This window comes from Marmota monax, unplaced genomic scaffold, assembly GCF_021218885.2.
Source record: "Marmota monax isolate L192 unplaced genomic scaffold, Marmota_monax_Labrador192_F-V1.1 WCK01_AAM20220418_F8-fsc00165, whole genome shotgun sequence".
In the NCBI taxonomy this organism is placed as follows: domain Eukaryota; kingdom Metazoa; phylum Chordata; class Mammalia; order Rodentia; family Sciuridae; genus Marmota; species Marmota monax.
Window position 1 is genome coordinate 1,067,768 of NW_026693851.1, and position 22,420 is coordinate 1,090,187.

The following is a 22,420-nucleotide window of genomic DNA, read 5'->3' on the forward strand; positions in this document are numbered from 1 at the left end:
ATAGTCTTGCCAGAGTTATTTTTTTATTTTTATTGTTTTAGCAGTCAGTGGACAACGCCTGGACTTGGGTTTTCACATGGTTCATTTCCTAGCACTATTGCACAGTCCATCCCTCTGGTAGCCTGAAGCAAACTCTGACCCGTGAGCCCATAATTTCAGTACTGAGGATCCTATTTTGAGACTCTGCACTGTCTTCCAATCCTTTCAATGACACAATTGCACATCCTTTATCACATAGGTGACCAAACCCGAGAGTATAGAAGGATCAGTGCTAAGCTCTCAGCATGACGCCAGCTCTGGCTACAAAGTCGGAAGCCTTAGGTGGTTCTCCCACCCATAAGAGCTTAACTCTGGAAAAGTCTTCTCTCCCTGGCCTCAGTGTCGTCTATAAAATGAGACTTCGTGAGGAATTCATAATTTGAAATGATGCTACTTGGAATTTACAGAAATTGTCTTAGATTATAGATGTGTAGACATTGGAGTGCCATTTTAGGAACTCTGCTTCTTATAAGATGCATGTTAGTGCACTTTTAGATGGATACTTAGGTGATGATGCCAGTCCATTTGTAACTAGGATCAGAATTATAATAGCTTTATTCTTTTCAGAACATGAAGCTTTATGAGGAATTCAGAATTTTGGTGTTCTTAGCTCACTATTAATGATATCTTTTCTAGCAATATCTTCCATTGACCAGCTCTTTTCTAGAGACAACTTTTAGCAACATGCATACTCACTCAATTTTTCTCCATTGGAATCTACTTTCATTTTTTTCCAAAGAAGATTGTCTGATTTTTTTCCCCCCTCTAGGGAAGTTTTGGGCATTTCTCCTTATAAGCAGTAGCTTGAATTTCACCAGGGTTGCCTAGGTTTTTATCCCTGCCTTCTCCCATCTCCTTCGATTTACAGAGGCTTTGATCTGAAGTCCAGTATCTTTCTCTAGCTCTACAAAATTTACTTTTATTATTTATCTATTTTCTGATTTCATTGCTTGTATTATATCCTTCTGAAACATACATGATGATTTTTTCTTTAGTATTGTATTCTGGGAGAATCTATCAGTTTAATCTGTTGGTTCTAAAAGTTCATCTCCAACTATGTATACTCTAGAATTCAGTTCATTTATTAATATTTGAAGATTCCCTGTTTTGAATTCTGTGTATAAATAATTGACTTAATTATAATACCTTAATTCATAGCACAATCTTCTAATTTGCCCATATAAGAATCTTGCTTCATTCATTAAATTTTAAAAACTTCATCCCTGATTTGTATTCCTACCACTGTTTCTATGTAAGATGCTGGATATATGTTCCTGGAAATGAATATATCCTTTTATGCCAGAAGATATTTTGTTGTTTTCTGTGTTTTTCTTAATAAATAACATTTTCTTAATAAATACCTATGAAGTATATACATATATATGTTTTAAAATTTTATATATATATATATATATAAAGAGAAGTTTTATATATATATATAATATATTTAAAATAATATATTTAATATAATATATTTTAAATTTGGCAATAATGTTTTGAGTCTCAAGACCTCAACTTACTTCTCTTTTTAAAAGTTATCCTTGCTAAATGGAATATTTTTTCAAATCTCTCCAAATATGTTAGTTATGGTTAAAGTCTTATTCTGTTGTGTCCATTAATTTTTTTGTAGTTTTAGTTGTTCTGTTATTTGAATTGAGTGATCCTTTCCAGTTGTGTTTATATTCCTCCTGTCTTTGGTGGTGATTTGTTCTACTATTGGTGAGAGTTTTTTTTTTTTTTTTTGGCTAGATGAGAATTCATGTTTACTTTTCTGTTAAGTCAGGTCCGCTAATTTTTTTTTTTTGCACTGAAGATGCTGTTTATTTTAGTTTTAAAAGGCAAAACAAAGGCAGTCCTTTCCAGTAGCTAAAATGGCTGAACTTAATGTTTAATTAAAGACAGTAGTGACAAAGCCACATTTCCATTTTTCAATTCACAAAGATAGAGTTTTCTTTAAAAAGATACCTGAAACAAATTATAGATATTCTAAATGATTACTATTCAAACATTATCATTACAATAAAATTAATATAATATCAGTTCTTTTCTTTGTAAATAGTAGGACTGAATGCACAATCTTGTTTAGATTGTCCAGTGTTTGGGCAGGTTCTTAATTGACTTATTTATTTTTGTTCCTCTTATACTTTACTCCAGGATCCAGAGGAAATAGACTAGAGGGTGAAAACCAACTTCACACTGGTAAGGCTGGGTTGACCCCAAGCCGATGGGGGCACTATGAATGGGAAAAAACTCCAGGTGGGCTCTGATTCCCAGGTGGAGGGAGGGTCTCAGGGAGGAAGACTGGCTAAGGAAGGAGGTGACTAAGGGTGCCACAGTCTGGCTGGGCACAAAATCACGAGCCACTCACAGCCTTGTAGATTCAAACAGCAATTCTTTATTCCCGAACCACACCGGCACTCTACAAGCACGTCCTGGGCAAAATCCACACTCTCCACTGTGCTCTGAATCCCGCGAGAACTCAACGGGAATTCATGGCGCCTGAGGCAGCAGGATACGCCCTATTCCCAGCAGGAATCACCTTAAACCTGGAACCGCCCTAAACCCGGGTTGCCCTAAACCCGGATCCACCCTGGTCCTTGAGCAAGGTCACCTTTCATGCAAAGTCACTGCAAATGACCTGGGTCCACAATGGAGAGTCCTTCCTCTAAGCAACATGGGGTAGGCTGACAAGGAAATTGCCATGTGTCGTACCTACTTAGCTATGGCTTTCAGCATAAGGGACCTGGCCTCCTGGGTGAGGGAGGTCAGTTTTATGGGCCCAGACCCCGTGACTAAGTGGCCTGGATGGTTTTCTCTATCCAGTCAGTGAATTTGCAGAGGTCGGTGTAGACACCTGGCCAACCAGGATGGCCACACCAGACTTGTTTGGGCAGCCTTTTAAATGTACATTACAAAATTGACATTATTTTATCTTCTTGTCCAGAGGCTCCATGGTCTGGGGAACAGAGAAAGATGGCTTAATCTGTAAGTAAGTAATCGGAGTAAGCCATTCCAGTGTGCCATTGCACAGAAGGTTGACTAGGGAACTGAGTGCTGTGTATCTCCAAAAGCTAGAAAAAAGAATTTTTAAATGTTTTCATCAAAAATAAATGATAATGGGCAGTAGATATGTTTAATGTGATTATACAATATATCAAAACTTCATATGGAGGCACATTAATATGTATAATTTTTGTGGTTTTATATACCAGTTAAATTTTTTAATTAAAAAAAATAAAGAAAAAGGACCTGTTTCCAATTCTTGGTTTTTAACCAATGAAGTTCATCAACTTTCATATTCGTGTTTTCCATGGACATCTGCAGTATGTCCCAAAATTTCACCAAATTCTGGGGGGTGGGCCTTGGATGAGCAGTAGGATTCAGATTTTCTTCACACAACTCTCTGAACTGGTAGAATTTCTGGGCCATGAGAAGTTTGGGCACTGCCTGCTGTGGTTTGGATTTTCCCTAGAACAGGTCCTATCCATATCCTTCATTATTTATCTGGAGCTCAGCCACTGGTATTGTCAGGAAAGAGCCATGAACAGTTGAAGGGTTTTCTAAGAAGTGAACATGTTCAGCCTGTTGCCTAGGGAACGCCAGCACTGTCACAGCCCACATTTTTTGGTTAATATAGGTTTAATTCCCTATTCACTATGCTGGAAATCTTCCCTGTTGCAAGCTGCTTCTTGCTTCCATTGCAATGTAGGGTGAATACTTTTCCACTGCCAGGCAGATGTCCTCAGACCCAGAAGAGTAGCTCTGCACAGAGCATCTGATGCCTTTAGGTTCCATTTTTAATGATAAAGGAAAGCAGCAGAATGTGTGGCCTAGAGGGCTGGTGCATTTGTTTTCAAGGGGTGTCCTAACAAATCACAAACTGGATGGGTAAGAGAAATTTATTCTTTCATAGTTCTGAAGGCTTAAAGCCTAAAATCAGGGTGTTGGCAAGGCCATGCAACCTTTGAAGCCTCCAGGGGAGGATCCTTCTTTGCTTCTTTCATCCCTTGGTGTTCTCTGGTTTATGATCACAGAACATCAGATTCAACCTCTGTCTTCACATGGTTGTCTTCGCTCCGTGTCTGTGTATCTCTGTGTTTTCAGATGGCATTATCCTTTCTGTGTCTTTTTCCTCTTCTTATAAGGGCACTAGTCATATTGATTGAGGGATCACCATACTCCACTAGAACCTCATCTAAAAATGTTATATCTAAATGACCTCTTTCCAAGTAAGGTCAGTTCTGAGGCACTGGGATATAGGACTTTCACATATTTATTTGGAAGTGGGAACACAATTTAACCCATAAAAACAGTGGAAAAGGCTTACCTTCCTCTCCTTGTATATGGACCTGCTTCTTCAGGCCCAGAGTTACTCTGTGAGTCTTCTCTTCCAGAACTCCCACTTAGAGACCTGTACATGACACTTTATCCTGGTGGCAAATGTTCCAATCAGACTGCCTTTTTATTTTTCTGCTGCTTATGTCACTGTGGAAGTCTCCTTGGACTGCTTCTCGGGCTCCAGCATCCAAAACAGGAGACTCTGCCAGTCTTTTAGATTTATTTATAAGTGAGTTTTGCAGCCAAGTTTTTGGGTAAAAGTCATCACTGACCAGATTTTCTGACTTTGGTCCTTTAATGACTCACCCAGTGATTTCTCCAGGGCTGATTTGGTTTGGCTAGGATGGAGTGTAAAATTCATCTGGAGTTTTCTTAAGAACTGTTGCTTACTTTTGCAATGGCCTCTCTTTGAATCTTGTGAGGCACTTTCTCTCTTATTTCTCTGTTAACCTGATCCCATCTATTTCCTCCTCCTCCAAGTGCTTTTTATGTTCCAGAAATTCCTCAAATTTTCTGGTTTACCAATGGTACATTTTCCTTGTTTTCAGTCTTACAGACCCTTATTTAAACATAGCTTTTTGCATTTGGGTAGAAGACAGGCATACCACAATGACATGGTGTAAAGTGTTGGTCTAAACTAGGGATCATCAAACTTGTTTTGCAAAGGACAAGATAGTAAATATTATGGGCTAAAATATCTGTGTTGCAACTACTTAACACTGCTGTTGTAGTGTAAAACAGACATAGGTCAAAAATAAAAATGAGTGGAAGTGCTGTGTTCCAATAATACTTTGCTTTTACAAACAGGCAGTGGATCAGTTGCAACATATTCCAGAAACCAGTGGTTCTCAAACTTATCATGCATACACATCTTTGGAAGGGCTTGACAAAACATAGATTGCTCTCTTTACCTCCAACATCTGAGTCAAGAGGTCTGGAGTGGGGTCCCAGAATTTGCATTTCTAGTAAGCTCCCAGGTGATGCTGAGATTACGGATCTTTAGACTATATTTTGATACCCTTACACTTACCTAAGTCATTTTTTGTTTTCTAACCACCAATTATTTAGTTATTTACTAATAGTGTAACCATGTTCCTCATTCATTCAGTCATTCAACAAATATTGAACAAATATGAATACCCAACAAATATGAACTTCTACTCTGTGCCAGGCTCTGTTCTAGGGTGTGAGAATATTGTCATGAATAAGACGAAAAAAGAAAGCCAGTAAGAAGAGTAGAGAGTGGTACAGGAAGATAACTATTTTAGATAGTGTAATCAGGAGAGGTCACTCGGTTTTTATTTTTTCATTTTTTAACTTTTTTTGGTACTGGGGATTGAATCCAGAAGTGCTTTACCACTGAGCCACATCCCTAGCCCTTTTTGTATTTTTATTTTAAGACAGATTCTTGCTGAGTTAATTAGGGCCTTGCTAAATTGCCAAGGCTGGTCTTGAACTTTTGATCCTCCTGCTTTAGCCTCCCAAGTCCATGGGATTACAGAGGCGAGGTTACTCTGAAGAGATGACATCTCAACATATGTGAGTGATGCAGAAGAGTTATGTGAAAACTGAGATGTAGGCAGGATATTCCAAACAGAGGTAATAGTCGCCAGTGTGCCCTACAGCTGGAATGAGTCTGTGCTTGAGCAAAAGCAAGAAGACTAGTGTAATGGGAGTGGCTGAGTGAGGTAAAGCGCATAAGAGATGGATTCAGAAAAGTAGTCAGGGTCCAGGTATTTTAGGAATTTTCAGGTCACGGTAAAGAGTTTGTGTTTTATTTTAAATTTTATGGGAAAGCATTAGAGGGGTTTGTTCAGAGGAATGGAATGACAGCCTTTATGCTTTTGAAGAATCACACTGCTTGCTGGGTGGAAAAATATTCTGGGAGGGGTGGTGGTATAAGGGGCTGAGAGCAAGAGTGGGCGCAGGTAGACAGACCAGTTGGGACATTTACTGCAGGAATAGTAGGAGAGGGATTACAGCAGCCTGGACCAAGAAAATTCAGTGATGAGATGCAGTTGGAAGCTGAATGTATTCTGCTGGTGCAGCCAACAGAATTTAATGATAAATGAATATGGATATGAGGTAAAGAGCAGCGTTAAAGATAACCCTTGGAGTCTGTCTGGAGTAAATGGGTGAGAATGGGAAGGAAATTAAGATTTTAGATTTTAAATTTTGCATTTGAGATGTTTTTCACATTTTCAAGAGGGGTTATCAGAAGGCAGTTAGATACAATAAGCCTAGAGATCAGGTGAAGGCTAGGGATACAAATCTGGAACTCATTAACATACTTTTCATGTTTTATATTTAAGGCCCGGGGACCTAAGGAAATCAGCTATGTTGTGGGTGTTGGTGGAGAAGAGGAGGAAGTTGAGTTAACCTTGCTAACAATGAGATGATGGGAACTAGAAGAGGAGCCCGCAAAGGAAACAAGATCTGTAAAGAGCATGGTTTCCCAGAAGCCAAGCAAACAATATGATTCAGTAAAGAGTCCTAAAACTAGTCAGATGTTACTGGGTAAGCAAATAAGATGAGGACTGAGATGATCTCTTGATGATCTTGACAAGACTGGTGCAGTGGAACAGGGAGGGCTAAAGCTGTTCAGATTTTTTTTTTTTTTTTTTTCAAAAACAGTGGGACTTTCTACAGGTCTGAAAGAAAACAACTGCCAACAATTAAGCTATAGTTTTCAATAGTGAAGATTTGAAATAAATACATTTTCAAGCCCCACTTTTTTTCCTATAGCATACATCCATTATAGAACACAGAAAGTATACCAACATTTTTTTTTTTTTTTCAAAAAGCCTTTTCCAGGTGGTGAGAAAAAGAAAACAAATGGAAGCTTGGAGAGGAGGAAAGAAGTGCGGACAAAAGGGTAAATGTGTATAAACCTGGTCAAGTTCATCTTCTTCAGTGTGGGTGACTGTAGGTGAGGAGGAGTTTAACCTGCGCCTCCCTCCCTCCCAGGTTAGGGAGGTTAGACAAGAGCATGGTTTCTCCTGGTCCACACCATATTTCCCCAAGGAGACCTTCCCTCTTCCCTCTGTCCTCCTCCTCACATGTTGGTGGTTTCAATGGCGAGTGGCTGTAGCACTGGTTCTTTTGAAATTATAGCACCTCTCTGCAAACCCCGTCTGACCCCACAGCTGGCTACTCTGTGAAATTAGAATGAGGACTATTTAGCACCTTTGTTTCCCAGCTGTTATCCTAGTTGCCAAAATTGGGGAATGTAGAGCCCACATTGTTACAAGGGCTTGTGAACAGGGTGGAAGAAGTAACAAAAAGGCAGAGCTCCTGGTCCAGCAGCCCAATTGAACTTTGACCTCTATGACACACATAATAGGCTTTTGTGAAGAGATTTTGATCAAGAGGTTATTTTTTTTTCTATTCAATACAAATAAACCCACCCCTTGAGTTCTCATGCTGTTTAATTTCACTGTGCAAATCCATTTGTAATAGTACAATTTCGATTTATAAGATGTGGGTTGAATTCATTTCCTATGGTCATGTGTTCAGCAGGCACCAATCACCTGGGCTTGATCATCAGTACCCCTGGACTTTGCTCCCAGTTCTTTCACTCTTAGTCATTCATGTCCAGCTGAGGTACAGGAGAGAGTCTTGGTTCTAAGATCAACAGGTTCCTTACCATTACAACTTTGCTGCCTTTGTTCATTTTCCCTCTTCTCTCTATTCAATGCTGTTCAGAAACACAAAGATTTTGCTGAGGGAAGCCTTGTTTTAGTGGGGTCATGCCTCCAGGCAAGGGATTAGAGAATTCAGGTGACCTCTTCATTCTCTTCCAATTCAGTAATTTTATAGCTGCAGGAACTGTTAACTTGTTCTTGGCACAGTTAAAATGAGCATCTGTGAGAAATGATGGTAATGTGACATACTAGCAGTAGAGTACTGAAACCCCCAGTCAGCTGAAGAAGTTCGATTGGTCCAGAAGAAGGTACTGGACTTTAGCTTCAGGTCATGTACAGTGGTCACCAGTGAGTGACTTATTAATTTATTCAAGTGCAGGATTATTTAAAAAAAATAAAAGGTGGAATAATCTGTGACCTCTTCAAAGGGCTCTTGAAAACACCTAAAAAAACTGGCACACAGAAAGAGGACTTCTAATTAATTGAATAAAACAGCACTAAATCCACACTGGAAAATTTCTAATACCTTTACTTTGAAGACTGCTTTTAGAAAAAAAAAAGGCTATTACATCTTGTTCATTTTCTTGGAAGAAAATTCTAGACATAGTAATAATAAAGAAAATTACATATTTTTATTATGAATTTGTATGTTTAATTTTACAAATTTTGTGCTAATAGGCCATAATTTCTTACATGCTTCCACAGACACATAAACTATGGTGTGAAAATAACATCAGAATCATACACTTCTTTTTTATTGTCATAAGACATTAAATGTAACTCATTATTAAAATACTAAAGACATCATATTTCAACAGTTTTTTAAAACCCAAGTCCTTGTTGAACAAATGTTTAAAGAAAATAGAGCCCAGGTAGATCACTGTGAGCAGGAAAAGCAGCTCTGCTTGGAGAAGGAAGAAGGCACTGGGCTCAGGTCAGCAAGGATCCAGGTGCTGTTCCTTCTGCTTCAGGGAGAACTGGTGTGACTGTCCTCCACAACTGTGTTAACCACATCAAAAGCTTTATTTAAAAATTAACTTTTTAGTCAGGTGCGGTGACGCACACCTATAATTCCAGCTAAGCAGAAGGATCACAAGTCCCAGGCTAGCCTGGGCAATTTAGCAATACTCTGTCTTAAACTACAAAATGAATAGGACTAGGGATGCAGCTCAGTGATAGCGCACCTAGCACATGTGGTCTCCATCCCATGTTCCACAAAAAAATGAAAACAATCCTTTTCAAAGAAGCAGGGAGATACCTTCCTTTCCCTTCTCTCTGCACAAAGTTATGCTTTTCATAACTACATTTGTGTGCCCTGAAACTAAAACAACACGCTGCATCCCTTAGCAACTGAGATTATTGTAAACAACTTACAATGTATAGACTACACTTTCTGGTTTTGTTTTGGTTAAAAATTCTGTTCCTTCTATAGAACTTTCTATTCTGCTTAATAGCATTGTCCTTTAAGTCATCCAGGTGGAAGGAATCCTAGATGTCCCATCCTAAAAGCTTTCTTTTCCCTCTATACTCATTCTGTTGGTTAATTCTGCCCTGGATATTCATTATTTCTCCTCTTTCCTCTGTAACTCCCATGCAATGACCTTCATTTGCAAATTTGTTGTCTGTGTCCTAGGATATTGCAACTGTCTTCTTAAATATCTTTAAGGCTTTCCAACCTTCCTTTATCCTTTGCTTCTCACCATCAGATTCATCTCTATGGTATATAGTGATCTTTCTGAAGTGCAACTAATGATGTTAAGCCCTTTTCAAGTTTTTAGTGGCTTCCCCATTCCTAGAAGGACAAAGTCCAAACACAGTTTCATTTCATGCAACGACCTTGGTGATCCATCCAGCCTTCGCCTATAGTTTATCTGGAGTTTTGTCCACAGATTCTGTTCCAGAAGACTTGAACTAGACCTTTCAAACAGGTCATGACATACCAGTCCTCCCATTCTGTTGGCAGGACTCCTACTTACATTTTAATATGCAGCTCAAATAGTTCCTTGTTTTCTGGATCGACATCACGCCTTTCCGACTTTACCATTCAAACAAAGAGTCATTCCTTCCTTAGTGATTCCAGGAAGGCTGGAACTCGATTTCCCATTCCCAGCACTACAGGTGCAGGCACCTGGCCATGCAGGTGAGGGTTCAGGCACACGACTGCTATGGATGTGCATCTAATGTTACTGTGTCTATCAGTGTAGACACAGTCTGTGTTGATTTTGAGACGAGTGTTTCAGGAATAAACCTGGTTAGAATAGAAAGTTCTGTAGAAATAGTCATACTGTACCTCATAAATATGTGCAACAATTATGTGTTAATAAACAATTTTTAAATTTAAGGAGATGGAATTGCTAACGACCCTGCTTTGATCATCATACACTGTGTGTATGGTGCAGTATCACACTGTACCCAAACATGTACAATTAAAATAATAATAGTAAATACAATAAATTTTTTATAGAAACTAAAAAAACAATAATCATAAGTGCTGAATATACTTGTAGATTCAGATGGCATATTTTTCATTACTTATGATACATGTTTGGTGGGTAGAAAAGACTGGTATTTTAAGGCCTTTCATCACTTATAGTGCTATATACTCTGACAAATTAGATGTGATTGCTTTTGTTATGCTTAGTTTTATCAAACAGAAAACATGCTAAGATCAGTATTAAAAATGTTGTTTTGCTTTGAATCAAATGTGAAAGGAAACACACAAATTTCAAACTCATCACCCATAAACAGAGAGATAAAGTAGGATCCTCAAGTGGTCATTTTATTAACAAATACAAATTTGAAATGTTTATGATAAAACATGTTAACGTTAAACAAAAATGTGTGTAAATAGTAATTCTACAACTGAGAGGACATCTCAGTTTTGTTAATTTTGGTGACGTCTTCCCAACCACGTCTAATTTTCAGTATCTTCTTCCTTAAGCATGGCAGGAATAGTACAGTTTTACATATCAGGACAATGATTGGGAGAAAAACAGCTATCATAAAAGTTGGAGGTGTATACCATACAAATTGTTTTATATCTACCCATTTATTCCAGGCAAAAATCAATGCATGTATTGTACCAAGTAGAAGTGAAACAATTCCTAGTTTGCTCTGTAAAAGAAAAACAAAATTACCTTAGTGAATTTTGGTTCAATAAGAATTTGTTCCATCCTATTTCATCTGAATCTGTTCTGTTGCTTGGAAATCCTTTCATTTGTTTATTAGTGTTTTCCTAACACATTTCTCAACAATGTCCATTCACATATTTCTACTCATTTTACATATTCTCCCTTATCACCTCACTTTTGGGTAATGTTCTCATCTCCAGGCTAAACTGAGAAAATTCACAGTCTTCCTTTTAGTCTCAGGTGATCAATACTTCTATCTTTTCTTTCTCTGCCATTTTGTTCATCTCTTTTATGATGTTTATTTTATCATGCTTTGTCTTATGCATTTGCTTAAACTAAAATCAGGAACTGACTCTTATTTATCACAAGGTCACTGCAAAGTCAACATGAAGTGCACATTTCAGGTATTTAATAAAGGTAGGTTGACCAAAGATCACTGCAAATATCAGCTTGACTTCAATGATCTTTATAAACTATGAACACAACTAATGTGATTCACTCTGATTTTGGTAAATGAATACTAAAGTGAATGAATATGTTTTTCAAAAAAATTAAACATTCAGATGAAATGGGAAAATACTTGTAATTATTTCAATGTTTCAGCAAAATCTAGAGATGTAAAGAAAAATTTCAACTTTCTTTGGAATACTCTGACATCATACAGATTAGGTACTTATAAATAGTTGCTCATGTATATAATTTTATGGCATTCTCACAATAGCTCTTCTAGGTGACTTTTGATTTCTATTTACTTTACTGGAAATGGTCATGAGTCTGCCAGAAGGAATCTAACTCACAATTACTGTACTCTTGAACCCCAATAAATACAATTAAGTAGTTACGTTTATATTTTCAGATATGAATCTCTTAGGTAAATCATAGTGTAATTCTGAATGAAAAGTTACTAGATTAGTCATTGAAAAATACATATATTTGGTTTCAGGTTAATCTTACCAAATGTGTACTGTATACTTATTATAATCTGGGTATTGTACCTACAGTGGAATGAACTCAGTTGCTAAGATGCAGTGTTTGAATCTCTAATTAAATCTGAAAAATTATGCTCAGCTCATGTGTGGCAGGCAAACATTTCCTGAGGAACAGAGAACTCCAATGGCTTCCAGGCTGAACATACACATTTGGAAAACACTTTGCTTAGAGAATGCAGTATCATCTCTAAACCACATTGGAATAATTCAGATGCAGAGATATTTCCCAGATTAACTAGATATGTTTGTTGGATATAATGTGCAGATATGTAGAAAGGATAGTGGGGAATGTCTGACTTTGTGGAAATTTCCAAAGATGTCCACCCATGAAAGTTAAGGCTATGTAATTAAAACAATTTTGGCAGTGCTCATGATGGAATTAAATTTAGTCCTTTGAATTTTACAGATATGGGCCCCCTTCTGAAGTCTGGCACAATGTTCTTCTTAAGGGTAATCTTCCACTAGGAGATAAATTTAAGTAAATCTAAGATAGTTTTTGAGTCCCAGGAGTATTTAGAAACTTCAAAGGAGTAAACTATCTAAAATGTAACTTGGGAAAAGCAGGTCTTAAAATGAGATATTAGAATACCTTTGGTTAATAAAAGTCTTTATTTCAATGAGAGATTTTTCACCCAAGATAGTATAAAGCTGTCCAATTTAAAAGGCATGACTCAAGTCAGGGGATGGGTAAAAGAATTTTTTAATTTGTAGGAACTATTAACCAAGGATATTCCTAGAATATCACATTATAGTTATTAGGTGGGTAGCAAATATAACAAGTTTCAAATGTTAGAATATTTTTCTTTTAGTGATGCCTTTTATTTATGTCTATAAAATGCATCCTATTTAGAAGCAATAGAGAAAAAACAAGAGAACACATTATTAACTGGAACAAGTGTGGGATATTTATATTGGAAGGCATTTGTTATTCTTTATGGGCTACGGTCAAATATTTAATATTAGAAGCACAAAAAATTGGCCTCTCTGAGGGACTAGAGTTACTTTAAATCATTTACCTGAATGTAACGGAATTCTCTCCATGTCAAAGAGTCGCTCACAGATGGAATAGATGTCACAGCCAACAAAGTCAGTATTGCAAGTCCCACAATTCCCAAAGATACATAAATCTCCATTCTCCAAACATCGTGCTCAATCCAGGCATCTTCTTTATTTTGTTGGACCTACCAGAAGGTAAAAGAGGAAAGAAAATATGGAAACCACACTCATTTCTCACCTGTGAATCTCTTATACATGCTTTGTCTAAAATAAGCCTACACAATTTGTAACTTTGTTTTTTTTTTTACATTCCTTTAAGAGTAATTCAGAGGAGCTCTTTCTTTCTTTATATTAATATAATATTTATATAATACATTTTAATTATCTAATAATTATTTAATGGTCTACTTATATGGAATTGTAGTCAATGTAATGTGGTATTGCAAACAGAAGAACAATCAGCATTAAAAAGTAATCTTGTGAGGGTGTTAGAGGATTGAAATGTGGCCCTGTCCATTAAATAAATAAATAAACAAACACATACACACATTAATGTATATTATATATTATTTGATACATCTATTTATATATACATATAAATAAATATATACGTATATTTAGTATATATATATGTGTGTGTGTGTGTGTGTATATATATATATATATATATATATATATATATATATTTATATTTATTTATTACCAGGGATTGAGAACAGATGCCAGAGGCCCTTAACCACTAAGCCACATCCTGGCCCTTTTTAAAATTTTTTATTTTGAGACAGGGTCTCACTAAATTGCTTAGGGCCTCACAAAATTGCTGAGGCTGGCCTTGAATTTGTGATCCTCCTGCCTCAGCATCCTGAGTTGTTGGGATTACAGGCATGCACCACCCTTCCCGGCAACAAAATATTTTTTAATGTTGTTAAAGTCGTACTTTATTTTCAGCTTAAAGAACATTTCTTAATATAAAACTATATAACTAAGCCCTAATGTGACTATAATAAATTTTTTTTTATTGGTTGTTCAAAACATTACAAAGCTCTTGACATATCATATTTCATACATTTGATTCAAGTGGGTTATGAACTCCCATTTTTACCCCGTAGAGGATAGGAAAGATAGCAGAATACAACAGTCACTAGTATGGCAATATGTAAAAACGTGGATGTGTAACCGATGTGATTCTGCAATCTATAATAAAATTTTAAAAAATTAGATAACTTTCTCAATCCAGGGTTTCAATGGGGGCTTGGGGTATTGATATTACAATGAGAAGAGATTAATTTTTTAGGTGATTTAGACTTTTTAGTTTAGTAATACTGCCAACATCTTTATCCTACCTGTTGGTATGCCCATTTTAGCAACTTGTATCTGTAGGATCGCCTCATTGGATAAGACAGACTATAAATTGCATGTAGAACAGCAAAAAAGAAACTGAGAAGCCCAAACTGCTTTCTTGTTAACAACCACCTATCTAGCCAAGGTGGGAATTTCTTATACTTCGTTCCATTACGAAGTTGTACAATTGCTGCTATCACGCCTGGCAAATAAACCAATGCCAAGAGGGTGATGGAAACCACTGGCAAGACTTTGTTAATGACAAGAATTGGAATCCTATAAAAATACTGTTTATGGGAAGTAACTAAAGGATGAATTATTTCCCTTAGGAGAGTGTAAAAAAAGGTCAGAGATGATATAATAGCAGCTATTTTAATTGGCAGGCGCCATTTTGGAAAGAGTTCCTGTTTGTGCTGAAGTTCTGAGGGGCAATCAAATTCATCAACATGGGCTGTTTGCTGCAAATGCAAAAGCACAGGTCTTTTTAGCATGCTGGTCTCTCCAGTGTCCTCAGTCTACAAAAAAAGAGAAAAGATATATCTTAAAATTGAACAATACATGAAATTTTCCTTAATCTAATTACTTATGGCCCAGTCATTGTGCTTCTCAGTGAATAAAGGCATTGAGAATCTTGCTTTGGATACTGGTCAGGTAAAGATAGCATAGTTTATTTAACTGTCCAAAGGTCTACTTGACTACTTTGAAATTCTCCATTCATTTCTGTTATTCATTTGTTTTTAAGAAAAAAGAAACACATACTTCCAATACCTTCACAAAAGCATAGGTCCTTGTGTCTATTTTGAAGATGTGAAATAATGGAATATGGCAACAGAGAAGTCAAAATTGAAAAAAGGTTTTTAAAATCACAATAATCTCTGGTAAAATAATAAACTTATAAATTGTAATAGTTGTGTTTGTTTTGCAAATATTTTATTGGTTCCTAGGTAACTCTTGGTAATGCACTGAAGAGTGAATTATTCATTAATTAAAAACATGAAGGATCAGGAATAATATGGTCATGACTATTATGGATAAATTATGGATAAAAATCCATAATTTCCATCATGTAGTCTTGCTTTACATAGTTTATTTTTTTTAAAAACTTATTTGTTTAAGTATTGATAGACATATATACTATTGGAAGGTAAAACAAAGGCTATATATAAATAGTTAAATCCCACAGAGATGATCTATTTCCTGAGAAAGTTAGTCTTGATCCAGTTGAATTTCTAGGTAGTCAACAATTCAAAAGAAGATTATATTGAATAATTTGTCATTTCTCCAACTGATACACAGAAAAATTTTAAAAAGCTCAAAATGAGGTTTAATATCAGTGTTTCATATTGTGCTATTATTATGAATAAATTTGCTTCTCACTCAACGCTATTATTCACTTTTATAGCTCTCTATATGGAACCAGAACATTTTAATGCTTTAAATGATGTTAGTGATTATCTTGTTCATCTCATTTTATGCAGAGTAACTCTAATTCACATGGTTCTCTATAATTTTCAGTGTTTAAAAAATGATCCCTTTTACCATTTGAATTTTACTTTGAGTAATAAATCACTGTTACATCCAATGCTTATTCTAATTACTCCATCTAGAAAGGCTATAGCTTCTGTCATTTCTTCATGTTAATACAGACTAAGTATAATTAACTGAGATCAATTCTCTGGTCAAGAGTGAAGAATTATGGAACAGCAAGGAAAACAACTTGAAAAGAGAAATGATTTTGTTTTATGTACACAGTTATTTTTATAGGGTATGTGTTTATAATTTCTTAATTATCTTTTTCATTTTATGTGATTAAGATAAGATAAATAATTTCTGTTAAAAACTATACTTGAAACAATTCAGAAAGGTAAGAGTTTGGAACTAAAATTTTCTGCCTCTTTTTAAGTCAAATATTATAATAAGAAACATTTAATCCTGTGGTTGACCAAAAGTGGGACAAGGGATTCTTATCCAAAAGTGATTTTTTTTGGTTGAACAGTGAATCATCAATTTACTTGGTGATCTCTTAGTAAGCTGCCACAGTGTCTGTGAGAAAAATGCTTGCTTACAAAAATTATGTTATATGGCATTCTACTTAAAAAAAAATTTTTTTAATGTTTCTTTTACAGACTGTTAGAATTGGAAGGAACTTAGGGATTATCTCATTCAACTCTTTCTTTCACTTTTTTGTTTTGGTATCAAGGAATGAAACCAGGGGTGCTGAACCAATGAGCAACAACCCCAGCCCTTTTTATTTTTTATTTTGAGACAGGGTCTTGTTAAATTACTTAGGGCCTTACTAAGTTGCTGAGGCTGGATTTGAACTTGCAATCCTCCTGCCTCAGCCTCTGAATTACTGGGATTTACAGGTAGGTATGTGCCACCATATCTGGATCTAACCTTTTCACTTTATAGATAAACCAATGCCCAAAATTTTCAGTGATTTCTTGAAGGTTATTCAGCTCAGTCCCTGAATATCAGTCAAGGTACTATTTCTCTCATATGTACCACACTGCCCTTTACCATCACAGTATTAGTGACAGGAACCCAAGTGCCCATATCAGCAGACTAGGATGAAAATCACTTTCACAATACCAGGAGATACAGAATGGCATTTGAATTAGGTTTAAAGATTTTAATTATTAACCCCTATTTTTATTATTTTACCAAAAAATCATCATCTTCTAGATTTTTCCTAGGCTTCATTTTCCAAAGTTCTTGGTTTGTGGTATCTTTTCTGCTGTCCATGAAGTCTATAAAATAGTATGGCTTCAGCCACCTAGAAAAATAAAAAATAAGTAATCTTTTCAAGTCTATTGTATTCATGATGTTAATGTTTGACGGGATGATATGGAGGATTTACTCACTTAAATATTAGAAAAGCATATAACTTTCAATTAAAATTCAGAAAGTGACTGATTTACAGATTTGAAGAGTCTCAGACTAGTGCATTCATGTCAGGAGTAATCACTGTTTTTCAGTAAGTAGTAATTAGTTTTTGTGCAGGAACTGCCAATGTCTACATGGAATACAAACTGTCCCAACCTTTTACCTTTAGAAGTTTAACTCCAGGTTCTCATTGAGAGGAAAGCCAACTCTCCACAAGGGTCAACAAAATTAGAAATGCATTTATTTTTTAGAATAACAATGCTATCAATGAGAGATGGAGGTAGATGATATAAAATTATACTTCAGGATTATGTGCAGTTTTGGGGAGCGCGGTACTGGGGATTGAACTCAGGGGCACTCAACCACTGAGCCACATCCCCAGCGCTTTTTTGTATTTTATTGAGAGACCTGGTCTCACTGAGTTGCTTAGCACCTTGCTGTTGCCGAGGCTGGCTTTGAACTTGAGATCCTCCTGCTTCAGCCTCCGGAGCCACTGGGATTACAGGCGTGGGCCACTGCACCTGGCAGAATCATATGTTAATAGACTTTCAGTATTGACACTGGACTCCTAACATAATAATTAATTGATTTTTATGGGGAAATGTTTTTGAGTTTCATACAAGGAACAGAACAGATACTGTTAGTAAGGCAAGCCCTGATTAATGGAATAAAAGACTAAAATTGTTATTTTCAAAGCGTCATTTCTTTTTCCCACCAGAGTAATGGGCCAGGCTTTGTTGGTAAGACAGGAATTTCTAGTATATTTCCAGTGGAGGTGTTGAGTTGTGTTCGATCATTGACATGCCTGCAGTAACTAGTCAACCCTTTGGAAGATATTTTGCCATTTTTTTTTTTAACCCGATAAAGAAATCTTTTCCATAGCCACTTTCACAGATCCTCATCCAGGCTTGGTGTAACACTTTTTAAGGAAGACAAACATGATGTTGTAATATTACTCACTGTTTTTATTAGTTCCAAATTTATTTCCAGACAAATACATCTTCAGTTCATACTCTATGAAAAACAGATTAGATAATACAACGGTTGATGGAAAACATTCTGTTTCCCAGTGTTTCTAGATCATCTACATTTTTAGTATGTTCTTAATGCTTATAGAACATCTGTAAAACTTTATTAGGTGCAAAGTTACTTCTAGAAATAGTTTAAAATACTTAAAAACATTCTCCAACTTTTAAAGGTTAGATCTTTACAAAGAATAAAAAGGAGTCACTTTTACATAATGCCAATGTTTTCTTTGTTGAGGAGCTCCTGGAACAGTTTCCTGATATTATTAATCTTGGAATTTCAGAACATTCATGATGAGGATACAGATTGAGGATCCCTAATCCAAAAATCCAAAACTTCTTGAGCACTGATCTCATGCTACAAGTGGAAAATTCCATATCTGACTTCCTGTTGCAGGTTGCAGTCAAATCACCAGTGCATTAAAAACATTGTATAAAATTACCTTTGGGCTATGTGTACAGGTGCATATGAAACAGGTGCATTTTGTATTTAGACTTTGGTCCTATCCCCAAGATATATCATTGTATTATATGTACACATTCCAAAAAATTAAAAACATTTCTTATTCTAAGGAATCAGATAAGGGATATATAACTTGTAATTGTTGTTTTGGTTGTGCACATTCTCTTTCCATTTTTTTCCTGATGTAAAATATTTTCTTTATTTGGAGATATGCCTTTTTTATCTCCAATATTGTGTCAGGAAGTTGTCAGTTTTAGTAACACCCAGGCTTTGGCCATAGAAATGGGCATATGCTAAGTTGGGATGCTACAGCACTACCATGCTTTCCTGCCCCCATGCTGTAAGGAGGAAGATGTCTTTATTTGAATAGGAGAAAGACAACATAGAGAAGTAGAAAAGAAACAGGAGAGTCCTAGTGGCATATTTTGAGTACTATAGTCCCTGAGATTAGATCTTGAATATCTCAACTACACAGTCAATACATTCCCTTTTTGACTTGAGTTGGTTTGAATGGAGTGTTGATCACTGGCTTTTGAAAGAATTCTGGGTAAAAGCATATGCCAATCATCAACTATTTGCCAACATGATTGTATATAGATACTAAAGAGGAAAAAGAGAAATAAGGCTTTGTGCCACTCTGAAAAAGCATACATTCTATTGTCAGGAAGTATTATTTCACTTTATTTGGTGATTTAACCAACATAGAGTAATTTGGAATGGTATCTAGAAGCAGAATACCATCCATAATCCAATGCAAGGAATAATTTGACATGTTTAAAGGCTATTTTAACTTGGAGTTTCAGAGTTAAAGATAACATATAAACACATGTTTGTTCAATAGTCATTAACTATAGCGGAAGGAATGATGTCAGACAGTGGGAACGAACATAAAATTAAATGAGCTAAAGCCTCTACCCTTAAACATCTTGAAATCCATGAGAAAAAGCAACCATTTCAACAAGTAACTTTATGGTAGTATGCTGTATCCTAAAAAAAAGAAAAAGTTTTATGGAAAGATGGTGGCATTGGAAGGGAAACAGAGTCCTGGGACATCTAGCAAGTTGGCAGTGTTTGCTGACAAAGGGCCACTTTGAGATTCCAAGTGCAAAGTCAGAGTGGCCCTGGAGGGAGATCATGCTGAAGAGCAAAGCCAAGAAAAAGTCCAGGGCCATGAGAGAGAGAGTGAGTGAGAGAGTGTTGACTGTGGGGACCACAGTACACTTTGTGCCCAGAAACCAGGAAAATAAATTATCAGTCAAAACATATTGGTTTCCAACAGACATTAACTAAATATATAATTGAGGTTCTACAGAAAATTTTCCTTTTCATACAACAAGCAAACAAACCTAACAGGAAACAGAAGTGTGAAGATGTTAGGAACTCCAGAACTTGACCCAACATTCTCTAATTTTCTTCCTATTAAAAAGTGGAGCATATTTCTGATGAGACTGTTCTGTTTTGCTGTACCAGGATAGCGGGCCTGGTGTTCCTGCTAAATATTGACACAGCCCAACAAACTCATGTTTATGGCCAAGAATTTAGAATATCAAGAAACCCAAAGACTGGATGGAACACATTGTGGGTTGCCTTGCATTTCCAACCTTCTATCCTTTCAAGCGCACACTTGCTTCAGGACATTTAACTATGTGAAGGGAAGGTAGTTTTCTTCACTGCATCGGTTTTTTTTTTTTTTTTTTAAGCATTGCGCCCCCTCCCCTATTTAACATTCATGCTAAATGAATGGCCATTTATTAAATGTCAGGATACGGATGGGATTTTTTTTTTTCTTCAAAAAGAACAGAGAAAGGAATTTGGAAGTGTATGTAAATTCTAAGTCTCTAAGCCCCCTTCAGTAGATTTGACTAGAGCGACATGTTTAAACACCTTGATGGACTGTTTTGGAGGGAACCTGAACCACACTCAGATCCTGAAAGAGTCGGACCAAAGTTTCAAGAACCTAATAAAAACTTCCTGTTACTAGGAAACCTGAAGCCGAAGTTGCCCAATTTTAAGTATTATGTACCAACCATTCATCAATGCAGTGCAAACCGGTGGGAACTTTACCAAGTTGGAAAACTTGCCATCAGAACCCAACCTGAGGACTCACACTTCAAAAGCCATCGGTGAAAAGGCCTCCAGTGAGTCCCCGGCTCCCACCCCTGGCCTGGGTACGATCCCGCGGTGTGCTCTGCGGTGGGGTGGAGCCGAGGTAAGCAGCCAACCGCGCCCGGACCGCGGCGGGCGTGCGACCCTTAACCACTCCCGGGGCTGGGGACGGGCTTCGCGGGCGGCGCGCGGGCGCAGGGAGCAAGCGGCCAGCAAGGCCGACTCGAAGGACTCACCAACTTTTCTTTGGGACCCGACGGTGAGTCTGGCAAGTCCGGCAGCAGTGGGTGCTGGAGTGCCGACCAGGAGGCTCTGAGCCCAGTTCCCTAAGCTGCTCGCCCCGGGCTGACCCCGCCCCCTCGTCAACTGCGCGACCAGCGCCGCCTGCTGGCGCCCGTGTCTGCGGGGCTCCTGCTCAGATCCCCGGTCCCCACGTTGCAACCTGGCCCCTCCCAGTTTCCTTTCAAATAATTTGGCCCTCTGCTTGAGATCTTCTCCGGGCTCTTAAACCCCTCCCTAACTCCTACCCCAACAACGCACATTCGTGCGTCCTTTGGAGCAGTGGTTCTCAGACTTCGAGGTGCATCACAATCACCAAGTTTTCCAAATTGGTAAAGTTACCACGGGTTTTCTAGAGAAAGCCTAGAAAAAACCGGCTGCTGGAATCCATTGAGTTTCCAATTCAGTAGTTCTGGGAACTTCCCAGTAGTTCTGGGAAGGGGCCTGAGATTCTGCAGCTCTCAGATGATACCAAGCATTCCCAGATTTTGAGAAGGATTGCTTTAAATCTTATAAACCCATCCACAAATTAGCTAATTTTAAAATTAACAAGTTTCTTTTTGGTCTGGTTATTATTTACAATTGAGGGATCCAAATCCGGATTTAAGAGTGACTCACACCCTGAATTGCCCCATTCTTGTACCCTAAACCTTGCAAACCCTGCTCCTCAGCTAAAAACAAACAAACAAAAAACCAATACCGCATTTACTCCTTCTTTTCTTGACCTCCGCTATTCAGTGCAGCTTCCCACATTCCAACTCAATCAAATATCCCATTCCTAAAACAAAGTTGTTATCAATATTTAAAGGCTTGGAAAGAGAAATCATGAACTTCAGATTTATTCTTTTGAGTTGGAACCCGACGCAGTAGTGTCTGAGACCCGAATTGCAACATCTGGGAATTTGATGTACCACATTCCCAGAACTAGTCTGATTAGAAAGTGCAAAGGCAAATAAACGCACAACCGCTTTTTCCGTGATTATCCTTGACTCATAGCTAGAGCACCAAGGCCTGTTCTCATGTTTGAACACTATATGTATATTTTTTGTAATCATTCACTTTCCTCTGGTAATCTCACAGCTTTGTGAAGATTACCATGGACTGACATCTTGTGGTTGATGTAGAATCTTACACTTTAGTGGGGCTTAAAAATAATTTAAAAGTTTTAGGGGGGCAGAGGGAG

The 22,420-nt window shown here is 37.1% G+C and overlaps 1 protein-coding gene across 3 annotated transcripts; it reads right to left on the reverse strand.

Moving 5' to 3' along the window:
* Nucleotides 1-10,779: 10,779 nt before the first annotated feature.
* Nucleotides 10,780-21,306, reverse strand: Steap1 (STEAP family member 1). Of its 3 annotated transcripts, XM_058585032.1 has the most exons (7): nt 21,195-21,271; nt 18,325-18,378; nt 17,798-17,885; nt 17,143-17,254; nt 14,481-14,993; nt 13,158-13,322; nt 10,780-11,135 (listed from the first exon to the last, which is right to left on the reverse strand). In XM_058585032.1, the coding sequence occupies exons 4-7, from the start codon at nt 17,221-17,223 to the stop codon at nt 10,878-10,880; spliced, it is 1,017 nt and encodes a 338-aa protein (XP_058441015.1). In that variant the 5' UTR covers nt 17,224-17,254; nt 17,798-17,885; nt 18,325-18,378; nt 21,195-21,271; the 3' UTR covers nt 10,780-10,877. The 3 variants fall into 3 exon arrangements, with proteins under 3 accessions (XP_058441015.1, XP_058441014.1, XP_046318430.1); XM_058585031.1 differs by lacking the exon at nt 18,325-18,378 and having other exon boundaries at nt 21,195-21,304; XM_046462474.2 differs by lacking the exons at nt 17,798-17,885; nt 18,325-18,378 and having other exon boundaries at nt 21,195-21,306.
* Between the last annotated feature and the right edge of the window lie 1,114 nt (nt 21,307-22,420).

Coding starts and splice junctions, on each gene's coding strand:
- Steap1 (XM_046462474.2), bottom strand. CDS start 17,223: ATGGACAGCAGAAAAGATACCACAAACCAAGAACTTTGGAAAATGAAG. Junction 14,994..17,142: donor TAGAAGATGATGATTTTTTG/GTAAAATAATAA, acceptor CTTTTTTTGTAG/ACTGAGGACACTGGAGAGAC. Junction 11,136..13,157: donor GAGAATTCCGTTACATTCAG/GTAAATGATTTA, acceptor TTTCTTTTACAG/AGCAAACTAGGAATTGTTTC.